Below are 15,534 nucleotides of genomic sequence, written 5' to 3'. Positions count from 1 at the left end.
TTCATAAAACAAAAATCCATGTACACATTACACTTATCACTTTTAACGTGCGAGGCCTTTCCCTTTTCATCATAGCAAATGCTTACTTTTTGTTTTATGATTATAATGATATCATACTATGATCGCTTAACTTTTCTTTGTTTGATTATAAATGGTCCAAATACACATCACCATTTAACTGACTTTTCTGTGAATAACGTGTGATAAGCTATGACTGTAAAACTACTTCTTTCACGATAAAATCAGAAACAAAATACTCAACTTTATAGTAAATATGAAAGATAGATACCTCTAGGATTAAAAACAATATTTTGGTAGAGAAAAACCTTACCAAAAAAAATAATCATTCCCGGTACTAAGCTTGAACTTGGCAGTGTTATTATCACAGTTATGTGTTTCGGTACCAACGACTAGACGATCACGGATATGAACAGCTTACATGACACATTTTATAATTGACATAACTATATATTGTACATTTGTAGCAAAAGCAATTCTGCTTCGGTTTCAGAATGCGTACCACGAAAAAATACTTGTTCAGATGGATGCCAAATGTGATGATACTAAAATAATCAAAACATAATGAAAGGAAATCAGTTTCCACAAAATGTTTATCTAATTTTTCAATTAAGACCAATCATTGTATCTGTTTTATCATCTGGTATTATTGCGAAAGAAGAAGAAGAAGAAGAAGAAGAAGAAGAAGAAGAAGAAGAAGAAGAAGAAGAAGAAGAAGAAGAAGAAGAAGAAGAAGAAGAAGAAGAAAAAAAAAAGAAGAAGAAGAAAACAAAAACAAACAAACAAACAGACAGGCATATTAATTATAAAACGATAAACATGTATGTGTATTTTCATCTAAATCCAATTGTTTCTTTCTTAATTATGATCTATTATATTTTCATCTCATCACCGTGCCTCCCCTCAAACAAAAATATAGAATAATGCATGTAGAATATCAGAAATGTTAAAAAATGGGGTGCATTGACTGCATAAGAGGGTGTCATCGCCATTCGGCATCGGTGATACCCAGAACGAGAAACCAAACATTTATCCACTAGAAGGGACGACCCCTTAAAATTGGTATCTGAAAGGGAGAAAAATTAATATTTTTAAACGTTATAGAATAACGTCATATGCATATTTTGCAACTGCTGCTGTCGTAGTTTTACTTTCATATCCACAAATTTCAAAATGTGACCATATCTACATTTTTTAAACTCTGCGTTAAAAGTAATTAAACAGCTGTGTCTCATAATTCATTTTGCGATAAGACACATAGTGTTTACATATTTTAACCGAATCATATCTGGACACATTATTAATTATCACAAGGCACCTGTCTGTAGATTACTAATCTATTTTGAGCGTACGGGTTAAATGCAGCATAGTGAGGTGAAATAAATCAAGTAATACATGGGACGTAATGTAAAGGAAATTACACATTACTGTTTTTTTTTCTTTCTCAAACACTATTTATCTCATAATACCTTTTATACAAAAATTGAACGTTACCTGGTCCTAAAACAATTTGTTCTACAACTACTCCATATGCATTAGAAATCTGACAACTGTAAACGTCGTTCGGGCGTCTCTTAAAATCATGAATCGTTAAGTTTGATATAAACCCCGCAGTGACTACATCCACATTGTACTGCTTTAGTCCAACTGTCATGTCTTTAACGGCTACGGTGTATTGTGGATCTCCGTTTAAGCTTTTGTTTTCTAGCAACCATTGAATTTTGAAATCGTTTGGAATGGAATAAAACACAACGGACAAAATTTTATCATCTCCGTCGTCTTTTGTGTGTTGATTCAATACAATAGGCCGACCTGAAGAAAAACAACCCTTAAAATCTCGATATTGATGAAGTCACTTTTAGTACACATTGTAAGTAAAAAAATTAAATGTTAATAGGGATGAATGGCATTGTTTTTGTAGTATTTCTGCTGTTCCGTTTTTATTTTTATCTCTTATAGTTGATGTGTTTCCTTCAGTTTAGGTTTGTGACCAGGATTTGTTTCACTTAAATAGATTTATTACTTAATTTATTATCTCTTAGATTGGCTATATCTTTTTCAAGTACAGTTGCAACTGCGAGTGATTCACTACAGGTCAGTACTGGCTCAACGTATTCAGAAAAAATGTCTTGCGTTTTATACAATGATGTTCATTACTTTTTAGTACATTTCGGTTCATTGATTAGATATCGTACAGCGGGTCATTTTCGCGGGGTGTAAATGTTCGCTAATTTTCGCGAAAGAACAAAATCGCCAACATATACTCCGCCAATTTAAAAGTGTACATGCGAAGGTAAAGTTATGAATCCGCCGAAACAATAACCGCCAAAATAATTCGTATACCTTATTCAATAAAAATTTTACACCCGCGAAAGTAACCCGCTATACGGTAGTTACTTGTAAGTTTTTCAGCGGGAACACCTATTATTATCTCATTTACATACTAGCATTGCTGTGTTTGTACCTCATTTTTGAAGTTACAAAGATGTACTTTTAAATGCATACTATTGCTAACGTACCATTAACGAGCAAATCTATAGATCTGTTAATATTTGGCAGCAGAGAATAGTCTGTTGACAGCATGCAGGTGTATTCTCCAGAGTCGTCATGATTACAAAATGTAAAATGAAGAGTATTCGTGTCCTCATCAACAAGATCTTTATTCAGTTCCCTTATGAATTTGCCATTACGTGAATGTATCCAACGTATCAGATTTGTTGTTAAATAGTTATATTCACAGAGAAGATCGACGGGTTGAGATTCAATGCAATTCTGTACAGTTGATACATTGTCTAAAATATATTGATAGATAATAAATAATTAAAATACTCAAATATCTATGAATAAGAATCCATTAGAAAAGTACAGTCGACAATATAAAAAAAATTATTCTCTACTAAAGCAGACATATCTTTGGTTTTCAATTGAATTATATATTGGGTTTTACATGTGAAGCAGGATATTTCCCTATCGACGTGCTCTCCCTTTTTGTCTAAGTTCATTCTATTCCCACAGTATTTGCATTTTTAGTAATTCGATTGAAATTTAAAAAGGAAAGTCCGTTATCAAATGGCAAAATCAAAAGCTAAGACACATCAAATGAATGGATAACAACTGTCATATTAGGGACTTTGTACAGGCATTTTCTTATGAAGAAAACGGTGGATTGAACCTGGTTTTATAGCTAGCTAAACCTCTCACTTGTAAAACAGTCGCATTAAATTTCATTATATTGACAACATTGCGCACGCGTGAACAAAAACTGTTACATTAAATCGTTTACTAGATATCTTTTCAATATCATGTTTCTTAAAACAAAATGTGCGTTGCATAGAGGTTAACTTTCTGTTAGTACTTACCAATGCAATGAAAATCGTCAGGGATCAACTCAGATACGCTTTTGTTGTTGTGTACACATTTACTATAACTCCCAACTTTAAACTGCTGATCATGGCGTAAGTAAGCAAACCACATTAAGTCACAATCACACTGTGTATAAATACCAGTAAAAAATCTAAAATTGGATAAATTAATGCTTTAATATCTGTCCAGATTGTCCATGTGGTAACACGAGTTTACAGAAACTAGCATAATCCTAGCTCTAACATTTATTAGTTGCAGCGTTCAAGAAGAAACAATTCGAGAAGACGTTTCGGAAACACAGAATTTTTTTTTTTTAGATTTATGAATATACCATAACACATTTCTATGTATCGGAGGAATAAGTTGAATATGCAGGAAACAAAACACTCGCTACATTTTTTTGTAAGCGTATACCTAAAACGCGAACGAATCAGCTGCTGCACATAATTTGTGAATTGCAGGTGATATTTTACTTTAATTATCATACATCTAATAAAAGAAACATATAATTTCCAATAAGCATACATGTCTTTTTTATTAACGGGTAAAATGACTTGTATAGTTTGCAATGCATAAAAAAGATATGGTATGATTGCAAATGAGACAACTCTCCACAAGAGACCAAAATGACACAGAAATTAACAACTATAGGTCACCATACGGACTTTAGCAATTCGAAAAGCCCATACCGCATAGTTAGGTATAAAAGGCCCCGAAATGACAATGTAAAACAATTCAAACGAGAAAATTAATGGCCTTATTCATATTAAAAAATCAACGAAACACAAATATGTAACACATAAACAAACGACAACCACTGAAGTACAGGCTCCTGACTTGGGACAGGCACATACATACATAATGTGACGGAGTTAAGATGACTCTGTGAAAATCTTCTTTTTCTGGTAGTATTCTTTTATTAACAGATACAGTTAAGTCTGTCTCGTATCTTGACTTATATCTAGAAAGTGACAATGAAGGTCGGTTGAAAACATAACTTTATGTTTGCAATTACGTTCAATGCGTTGTACATACATGTTAATTGAGACTGTAATTAATCGGTTTTCTTTCATCGTAGTGTTTGAACCAAGCACTCTGAAATTTGAAAGAAAAGCCAAAATAAGCCGTTTATATATCATCCGATGCAAAGTATAAATTAAATCTTAAATGAGGTATAAGATATATAGCTTTATAGGTAAATAGGTAAATTGGTAGATGCATTCTGTTAAATGTTATAGTCAGTCTTATAATACCACCTCTCTCCAAACATCTTGCATGTGCTGAACAATGTAGATAAACTAATTGAAAATTGAATTTTTCAAATTCCTCAAAATTATTTTACAATTTTGAAAGTGTATTTTTATTAAAGGTTTGAAGATAAGATGCTTTATACATTGTTTTTTCTTCGTCTTAAGGCGGCACGCGCAAAAGAATATATTTACATTGAATATAATATATCAAAAGAAAATAAATTTTAGATGACAGATGTTAACATTGATATTTAGTTTTCAAGCTACAGAGACTATTCAATGTAAAAAAAAATGATACATGTGTTGCAGTCGGTATATAAACAACACAATTTAGCTAAATATTAACTTCTGTAAATGCCGAACCTAAGGACTTGCTGAAATCTTGAACTTATGATTTTTTTTTAGTTCAGTGTTTATAACTTTCCTATATTGAATGATAGCATCTATCACTGCCTGTGTTGTGTACGCATTTAAGTTCATAAGATAGATAAAATCAAGTTCTAGTTGTATATAGCAAAGTTTGTGCTGATCTTCAGAACTATAACAAAATTGTCAGTTTATTAGTTCTACAGACGCCATCACATATTGGTTGAACATTATCTAACCCCTTTGAATTCAATAACACCGCTAAGATTAATTTATAAAAGAGGGGCGAAAGTACAAAAGGGACATTCAAACTCAGATGTCGAAATTTAACAGACAAAGCAATAGCTAAAAAAATAATCCCTTAGACAAACAATAGTACATCGAACTGAACTTATTTAAAAAGCAGTGCAACACAAATCCTACCAAAAACTGGGGTGATCTAAGGTTTTCCGAAAGGGTATGCAGATCCTGCTCCACATATTGCACTCGTCGTGTTGCTCATGTTATTACAAACCCGGTTATACTTCTAATTTGATCGTAAAGTCGCATTCGAAAAAGGTTTCGGGATTATAGTTACGACATTAGGAACATATTAGTTATCACGTGTGAAACGGATATTCCATAACGATCAACCAACTCGTGATGGCAATCATGAAACTTACGAATGTAAGATTACAATATATCAAACGCCAAGAAAAACTCAAAACGGTTAAAAAAACTTTAATCAAATAGCAAAATTATAAGCTAAAACACAACAAACGAATGGAAAACAACTGCCATATTCCTGATTTGGTACAAGCAATTGTCTTATTTATAAAATGGTGGATTAATGCATGACTCCAACTTCGCTACTTGGAATTTCTTGATTGTCCGTGTGAGTAGCAACCCTATATCAAAAAATTTAGTACCGGAAATACAATGCTAGAATAATGCTTCATAGAAAAGGAAAATTAAGAATTGGGAAACAGAAATTATCTCTTTTGTGGAATTATTTTGTTTTCAACTGATCCTCATTTTCAATTTTAAGACGTACGTCAAGATATCTTTATAGATTATAGAATATGCAAGACTTTGTCCTCATTTTATTCTATGGATTTATGCTTTTATCTGAACAATTTACAAGGAACACCTTAGTTCTGCAGTCGCCTTCGTAAATTGGTTGATCAGTTTCACATCCTTTAAAACGGTGAATCTTTCATATGCATACCTGTCCACCTTTTATTCTCTTCTAATCGAACATCATGCGTTCCTGATAAAGGTAATACCAGAAAAGCGCGTCGGACACAAGACATTATTAAACGAATTGTTTTCAATTTGTCACGAGAGTTTAAATATCTACCTATGATGCCTGCATGACTATGTCGCACCAAATTGTATGCTATACCTGTTGTCCCATCTAATGGGTTTCTTTCTATAACCTTTTACGCAAGAATGGTTATTTGACATTAGTATGCGCCATTTTGCGATAGGTATTAGTTATTCTAGGGAACCAGGACACCAGTGTGGTTGTGGAGTAGGGGTTAGGACGGGGGATTTTCAAAATGAATATGTAGCCGTACAACGAACTGACAAAAATAATATGTCTAGCTCTACACACAATTAAAATGGTACATGGAAATGTCACAATAAATTCGAAAAAGAAATGTCCATTAATTTGACAAAAAATTAAAAATTTATCAACTTAAAGATCGGTTAAAAACAACCATAATTAGTTCGAAAACATTTAATTTATCCATGTTATCATAGATCGTTGATTGTTTTTTTAAACAAAATTTAGTACGCAATATATATTCCTGCTTGTTTAATGGTAGTAGTTGCAATATCACTGGCGTTGGTGGTGAAGAGAAAGTGTGTATCTGTTAACGTACCTTTTGTAAGACCACTGATAAAGATTGAACAGGAAGTGTGGATATTGTAATAAAAAAAAGTAACCGAAATACTTTTTCATGTGCCAATTCTAAATAAGGAACCATGCAATTGTTTCTCATGCGTTTAATTCATAAAGCCTTTAATAAATAAGACTTGTTTTACTGGCAGTTTCTTTATTAAACGGAGACTGATTTAACAAATGTATTTAATTCTTCTCATACGTATTATATGAACAGTTGTTTGAAGCGGAACATCTTTTGTTGCATTGCTCTTTCTGAAAATTCAACGTAATGCTCGAATTTTACCAAATTCATTCATTTTTCGAATTTTTGAAATATCAAGTTGAGCCCTTATTAGTTTTTTTTAATCGAAACAAGAAAACACTACTTTTAAACCTCATAATTTGACATAGAAGATTCAAATGAAAGTAGACAATCAAACTGAGAGGATCACATGAACTTTAAACTTTTAATATCTGCGAAACCAGGTGTTTTGACAGGGTACGCGTCCACATCTATGTATGCATCATCCACCATATGAATTCCCACTCAGTCAAAATTTCAATCAGGAAAATGTCATAATAGCTACAATTACTGATTAGACGGCTATTATATGTTGTATATACATTAAAGAACAAGATACTAGTAGCTGTAGTTAATGAGTCGAGACACCGACACATAGTATCATTTAACATAGTTATTCATTAACATGACCGTTAGGGTCGATTTTGCACGTTCATCCTCACAACTATGTTTAAGCAGTGTTTGTGTACGTCAGTTCTAAGAGCGTATTTTTAAAAATACAATACTTACAATTGACTGAAGTGAACATTCATGAAGGCATTCTTCTGTATAACTGTGTCTCTGTTTCCTGCTAGCACTGTGTTTACTTGTCTGCAAAATATGTTAAGTTAAGCTGAACAACAAAACTTTGAACCGAAAAAAAAGTAAAATAATATCTTTCATGTTTATGTTCTCTCAATACATTTGTTTTTAATTATTATTGTATTCAAAATACAGGTGTAATAGATAGAAAAGAGGTGAAATTTTGATTGTTTAATTTCCAGTGATGTTTTTTTTCTTATATGCAGTTAAATGTGATATGAAACTTTGTCAATAGTACCGGACAAGATTCAAGTTTACTCATGTCAAGTATTTTTTTATTTGTAAAAAAGATACATTCTGCATATTTTTTTAAAGTTCAAATTCAATAAACACTTATAAGGGATGATTAATGTTGGTTTTATATATATATATATATATGTAGAACTCTTAAGTGCGATGGTACTCTAAAATGCGATGGTCACGCTAGGTACTCTAAAGTGCGATGGTACTCTTAAGTGCGATGGTCACGTTAAAGTACGATGGTCACGCTAAAGTACGATGGTCTACGCTAAAGTACGATGGTGTCTCACGCTAAAGTGCGATGGTCTACGCTAAATTACGATGGTGTCTCACGCTAAAGTACGATGATTGTTTGTTCACTAATGTACGATGGTATATCACGCGAAAGTGCGATGAACCAAAAGGCTCAGATTGATAATTCGAGGGATTCAAACATCAATGAAAATAGTCTTTTTGCAAAAGTTAGTATGCTAAGGTATAAAATATATGATAGGCTTTATAATTAACCGATAGGCTTAAGTGATTGTTTTTAAATTAAGAAGACCGACCACGTAATAATTGCTAAAAAGGTAATTAATGTGTCGCAAAATATTATATTTTATGTAAAATGAATTTTTAACAATTCGGAGCGTATGGAATACTTGGCGTAGATTGCCGTTCACACTTATGTGACAACCTCCCTTACAGTCGATATTGAAAATTACAAATACAAAATTTGTTTATTGTCGGAATATGCAACATTTATTTGTATAAGCTTTAATTTAAATGCGAGAGAAAGGCAATTTCCGCCGAGTTTTCTCCTTTTTCGGAGCAAGAACAAACACATGTTTTATTTTCCTACAATGTACAGTACATAATGTAACTAATGATTTAGCAGACAATTACTTATACACTCATGAAAACATGTTACATTTTTTTCCTGAAATTACTTTTCTTGGAAATCGACAGCATTTTAACGGGGATCGAAAAATAAACTGCCACATTAACAATGATTCAAATGTATCCATTCGTTTTAAATAGAAGCAGGATAGGTATGCGTATAATGTTTTGTATTTATATACTTGTAAAATGGTCTAGTGTTGGATACAAGTCCTTCTTTCTTCCAGCACTCGAAAAAAGATAAACATTGTGCTTCAGCCGACAAAGAACGCGGTTGAGTTTAAATCAATTATTAGTAAGTCATGGACATTTTGGTGTCAAAGTCGTTAATCAAATAATCCTGATCCATCTTCCGGCATGTTCATTTTTTGTTTGTATAAACGACTCTTAACGAGATTATCAAACTACATTTCTAACGTCTATATTTTCGCGTACCATCGGACTTTAGAGTGAGGAAGCATCGCACTTAAGCGTAAACCAACGCACTTTAGCGTGACCATCGTAATATAGCGTCCCCATCGTACTTTAGAGTCCTACATATATAATATGGGAAGCTCCATTTGCACCTTTGACCTTGTGAGTACTCATTTGTTTAAAAATTTTATGCTATTTAAGGATGTATTCTTCTGACGTTTCAGTCTCATTCAGTCTCATTGAAATCTCGTTCTGGAATTATTTCCAAAACATGTGAAAAACAGCAATGAATTTGATAATTATCATAATCAAACTGAACTCTGTGAAATAATTGTGTATTTCCAATAAGTAGTTTTAGAGTAATGAATTTTTTAAATTTTATAACTAATCAAGTCAGTCTTTTTAGTCGAAATTTTGAGAAAAATAGGTGAGGGGTACAAAAAATGATTTTTACCAGAAACATAAACATCCAATATAACTTTTTCATTTCAAATGTCTTAGCTATGTATTTTTTTCAATCATTTTTATACTAAATTATAATCCTAGTACCTTTGATAACTACTTGTAACAAAGAAGTTGAAATTATATGCATTTTGTTCTTTAAATAGAGAAAAATCGCAAATTTATAAAATTGGATGAACATGAGTTTTGTAAAATCATTTCTTGTATCCCTCACATATTTTTTCAAAATTTTGGCTTAAAATACTGACTTGATTGGTCATAAAATTTGAAAACTGATATCTCAGAAACTATCTTTTATATTTTTTAAATTCATTGATATTTTCCACTTGTATATTTCATGTTTTGAAAATAATGCAAGAACGAGATTTCAACGAGACTGAAACATCAGAATAATACATAACATGTTCTTGGATTAATTTGCACTTCTCATAAGTGCAAATTGGAACCACACTTTTTTTTGTCGTAGATTCATCAAATTTGGCAATAATGTACCTTTGGGGATAAATAACACAATACAAAAAAATAATTGGTGTGGCTCGCCCGGTTCGGCAACTGGAGTGAAAATAGTGACAAAATCCTGTAGGATATTTTTTTCTCCCATAGGATTTTTAAAAATCCTACAGGATTTTGAGAAATCCTATAGGATAAAGTCATAATCCCATAGGATATTTTTTATATCCTACAGGATATTTAAATCCTAAGGGATTTATAATCCCTTAGGAGAATAAAAATATCCTATAGGATATAGTTTCGCCCTTAGGATTAAAAAAATCCCTTAGGAAAAATAAAAGCATTTCCTATAGGATATTTTTTATCCTACAGGATATTAGTCTAATAAAATAATCCCATGGGATTAAAAATATCCGATAGGATTAATAAATATCCTAAGGGATTTCATAACAGAAAAAATATCCTGTGGGATAAAAAAGAATCCTAAGGGTAATAAATAAATCCTAAGGGTAATAAATAAATCCTAAGGGAGATTAAAAATCCTAAGGGAGATCAAAAATCCTATGGGAGATCAAAGCAACTCATAAGAGAGAAAAAAATCCTATGGGAGAAAGAAATATCCTATAGGAGAAATAAATATCCTGTAGGAGAAACAAATATCCTATGGGAGAATGAAATATCTTAGAGAAAAATCTATTTGTGAACTCAACCAAAGAACAGAGAATAGTTTTATATGTTTTTGTAGTAGGTAAGGATATTATTTTATTGGAGCAGACCAAATATTCCCAGATATTATTGTTTAAGAATTGTTAATTTTTCTACCAATGACACAAATTACCGATAAGTGTACTTCAAACATGGAGCTTGCATTGAGTTACTGCTACTGGTCCGTTTGTTATTTTATGTTTATTATTGCCATTTGCGTAGTTTCTTCTGTTACCTATTTCTACATTTGACTCTGGCTTCTTTTAAATCGAGTTTTCTTTTGTTTAATGCATTGTGGTTGTTTATTCCTCATTTGCTAAAGGAATAGGGGCCGCTTGAGATATCAAAAGTCATGAGTATACATCCATCGCCTGTCTCAAAGCAGAAACCTTTATCCTTTGGTAATCTCATGTGCTTTTTTCAATTTAAGTTCAAAAGTGCATTTTAGTGTTTAGTGTAGCAACCATTTCTCTGAACTATTATTCATTATTGTTTAGTGACCAAAAGAGGCCCGCCTCTATGTGCGGAATTTTCTTTCTGCATAGAGGACTCATCATTTTGAACTCATCAGGGTTCCTGTACTCAACCGACTTGTTGGGTACTGAGACATGACTGTGACACCATCTGAACAAAAACTGTGAATAAAATCAGAAGCAATTTTAAAACAACACATGGTGTTGGAGCTAAGAATACCACCAGCTTTTCATTGAAAGTAATGACAAGACAGAAACATGCGTCCAACGGGTATATCCAATACACTACAATTACTTAAACAACTTTGAAAATCGTGCATAAGTGTTTTTTATTTTTTTATTTAGTATAGCTTGCTTTCCGTGAAGATATTTTTATTGTGGAGATGCCTGGATAGGTTTGCCAGTAACCATACTTCTTCTATTGTGTCCTCAATATGCATGTAGTATTTGCAACTGAACATTTACATTAACTTTCACCAATAAATTCTTCAACAAAATTTGATAATAACTGAAATTTTATGGAACTAAACACTAGATGTAACTAAAGACAGTATTGTTCACCTAGGTCTATGTGCATCTCTGACAACAGACACATCAACACGTTAGGCTAGAATATCACGGTACGTCTAAACACTGCTAAGGACTCCTTAGTGCACTAAGGACTATACAATGCCACTAAGGACTAGAAGGAGTGCTGTTGTGTGTATTATTTTTACATATTATGTTAGAGATTGATATTTCATGCATAAATTTCAAATTTTATAGAAAAATAATCATAAATAAACAAGATATTCAACATTATTGAGGCACATGCCCGTTCTTCTTTGATATGCCGAAAATCAATGAACCGTTTGACACGTGCCAAATGACAAAACAATTCATTAAACAATCATAATCTTTTTATTTTAGGTAATAAACAATTGTATCTAAAAAAAATGTATGCTTAATATTTATAATTAAATGTGTTGTTCTTATGAAAAATGATTACAGAACAAATAATTTTGTTTTTGTTTTACTTCTTTCCAAACCACTAGTTTTCAACCAGCTTGATATTTGTTTACAAAGGCTCCATACGGCACTTATTTGTTTGTATATTTCGACATTTTATTATTCTTCTAAAAGTAAAAGAAGTTAAATAAATCATTTTCCGATTTTAAGTCAGATTAAGTTTCATTTTCAAATATATAAAAGAGACAAATGTTTTAAAAATGTTCCACAGTTTTTAGTACAGTATTCACGAAATTTTTTTCAGTATGTGTAAATTTAGAGCTAAAGATATAATTCTGACAGAGAAAGAGAATGCTTCGTATGAATGCCTTGAAAATATGCCTTTACCACATGATGTGTAAATAATTAATTTTTGTAATGCAATATAATCAGAATATTTAAACCTAAATATATCACGCGAAAAAAAGAAAAAGCCGACAGAAATATTTTCAACTATAATTTCTTTAAATCTACTTTTCTTAAAGAAGAACAAGTATCACAGGCACTTGTCTCAGAAAAGGTATATAGGAATTTTTTTTCTGAGACAAATGCCTGTGGCAAGTATGTCAGGAGGAAATCCGATTTGTATTGTTTTTAACAAATTGTCTGCTTAACATATCGTACGAAATAATTTATGAAATAATGACTATGTGCTATGCGCTTTACTCACTGTTGAAGGCCCGAAATATATTACTCAAACGGGTCATATATGAACTTATATGAGTGTGTTGCATGTAGTAAAAATGCATTATCTTATTGGTTTCGTTTTGTCCAGTTATACATTTCTTAAAATGTCTTCATATATGAAAATAAATTTTGAACAGTGCACCATAAGAAACAAACTAAAGTGTTCCAGCTCCAAACCAGTCTATTGTTCAAACGCATGTCCGTCGTCGCCTGTCACCACATTAAAGCACGCTTGCAAGAAAAAATAAACAGAATAGAGATACGGGCACAAAACACATTATAGATAATGTGTCCGACCACCTGAAAAATAAAATTGGTTCAAGACACAAAGAACGTTACGAAATATTAGATTAATTTTTCGGTACTACCGGGCTTATTACAGCCCAATAACCAGATGGATTTAATGAAAACGCAACAAGCATCTGCCGGTTATCCAAACTTCAACACGTACTTTAAAAAATATATATATAAATGTGATTTAAATATCTATAAAAATTTGTATTTCAGTCACTTATTAATATGAACATCAAACAATCCGACATTAGATATATTTCTCTGGTGACAAATTTATTATTTACAAGAAATATACACTTGAGAAAATACTTCTTCATTCAGATTTTTTTGTTAATAAAATTTCAACAACAATTCATTTATTAGTATCCAACTTTACCAAAAGGATTCCCGTGTAATCAATTAATATGTAATTTGACACGTGTCAAACGGTTCATGGATTTTCGGCATATCAAAGAAAAACAGGCACGTTTCTAAATAATGTTGAATATCTCCTTAATTTATTATTATTTTTCTATAAAATTTGAAATTTATGCATTAAATATCAATTTCTACCGTAATATGAAAAGAAATTGCATGTAACAGCTCTCCATCTAGTTCTTAGTGGCATGTTATCAGTCCTTAGCGCTAAGGACTCCTTAGCAGTGTTTAGACACACCCAGAATATCATTCGTAACTAAAAACTTTAAAAAAAAAATCATTATTGCTGATAATTTCAGAGATTAAAAGGACAAATCATTTTGCTTTTGTTTTATTTCTCTTCCTATAAATATTTTTGTGTGCATGGCTTTGATGGGCGCCAACTCTTAAATTAGAATATGGTGAGCTTGTTAAAATGTTTATACATGTATTAAAAAGTTTTATCAAGAAAATGTAATAGAAATGTCGACAATAACAAACTGAGATATTCTATGCTGAAAATAGATAAAAATATAATAAGTGGTATGAGTGCTAATATTACAGTTGATTTGGCAATGGAGAAAAATGTTCGTATCCATCAAAAATTTTAAAACTTTACACACTCTGTGTTCTCTTTGATTTTTTTTTTATAAAAACCTATCTCCATTTCCAAGTTGTGGTCCCTTACGCGGAATTTTGTTGAAATTTGAAGACTATTAAAAATTTAATAGGTCAAAGAATAGCCTTCAACATTTGAGGCTTTTTATAGCCAAGGCTGCGTTTAGTTTAAACATATCTTATTTAAAAATTGAATAGGTCAAAGAACAGCCTTCAACACGGATCCTTGGAAATTAGAAAATTTGCAATTAGAGGCCGCAAGAATAGTAACAGGTCTACTAATATTTACAAAACCTGAAACTTTATATTCTGAGGTTGCCTGGGAATCTCTTTTTGAAAGAATAAGGATGTAGTCGTAATTGTCGATATCTTGTCAATCGTACTGTTGTTTTATTCGACTAACTAACTTTATACGGAAAATGTTTGCATTTTTTTTAAATTACCATGGTCTGTTGTTTTTAAACTGTTAATATTGGAATTAAGTAAAGAGTCAAAGTTGAAATCATGAATAAGTGTTCCGTGAAAATTGTTTTCGAAAATATAATTTGTTCATAATTACTTAAAGTAATAAAAAATTTTCAAATAAATTCTGATCTTCCCTCATCTGATCACCAGCATGGCTTAAGGTATTACTTCCAAAGGTATTGTAAGGGGTGTGAGGTGACACTTCCAGGTATTCAAGCGATTTCCTGTCGGACTTGCAAGTTCATGCATCGTTTCACTTCTGCAGGTAATATTCAGTGTACACGGCCGATAACTTATAACTTTCCATTTTGAACTATCAGATATAATATACAACTCTGTCTTACTAGTACTAGACATTTGCGGAAACTGTCATACACCTACGATTAGGATTACAATTACACTTACAGGTAACATTAAAATCTTGGGCTTTCTCAAAGTGTAAAAGATAAACCGTCGATCCAAAACAATGTAACGATGTTTATGCTAAGACATACTTTCTCTCTTATGTTTTGTTTTAAAGAGAATGAAGAAATACAGCGGACTGGTGTTTTTGAGCTATTTATTCTTAACGAAATTTCACTTGCCGTTCGGTGTAATTTTTAAAACATTTATTTTTCCTGAATAGGACAAACACTTTTGTCTACGAACTTCTCTATGTCGGAAATAAATTTTAGACTGTTCGCAAGACTCAGTTGAAATGTAAGAATAGGTGTA

The 15,534-nt window shown here is 31.7% G+C and overlaps 3 protein-coding genes across 3 annotated transcripts in view; 1 reads left to right on the top strand and 2 right to left on the bottom strand.

Annotated features, from left to right (window-relative positions):
* LOC143048715 (titin-like) overlaps positions 1-15,534 on the bottom strand; it is a 226,161-nt gene that overhangs the window by 16,486 nt on the left and 194,141 nt on the right. The window lies entirely within an intron of this gene.
* LOC143048814 (uncharacterized) overlaps positions 1-15,534 on the bottom strand; it is a 43,473-nt gene that overhangs the window by 7,119 nt on the left and 20,820 nt on the right. The window contains exons 5-9 of the mRNA XM_076222682.1: positions 7,679-7,759; positions 4,417-4,476; positions 3,378-3,532; positions 2,538-2,810; positions 1,513-1,830 (exon numbers count right to left, since the gene is read on the bottom strand). Coding sequence (XP_076078797.1) covers positions 1,513-1,830; positions 2,538-2,810; positions 3,378-3,532; positions 4,417-4,476; positions 7,679-7,759 — 887 coding nt within the window. The remainder of the gene's footprint in view (positions 1-1,512; positions 1,831-2,537; positions 2,811-3,377; positions 3,533-4,416; positions 4,477-7,678; positions 7,760-15,534) is intronic.
* LOC143048714 (MAM and LDL-receptor class A domain-containing protein 1-like) overlaps positions 1-15,534 on the top strand; it is a 180,227-nt gene that overhangs the window by 164,443 nt on the left and 250 nt on the right. The gene's annotated exons all lie outside the window — the stretch shown is intronic.

The sequence above is a fragment of the Mytilus galloprovincialis genome, chromosome 10, assembly GCF_965363235.1.
Source record: "Mytilus galloprovincialis chromosome 10, xbMytGall1.hap1.1, whole genome shotgun sequence".
Classification (NCBI taxonomy): Eukaryota; Metazoa; Mollusca; class Bivalvia; order Mytilida; family Mytilidae; genus Mytilus; species Mytilus galloprovincialis.
This window is presented reverse-complemented; position numbering and strand designations above follow the sequence as displayed.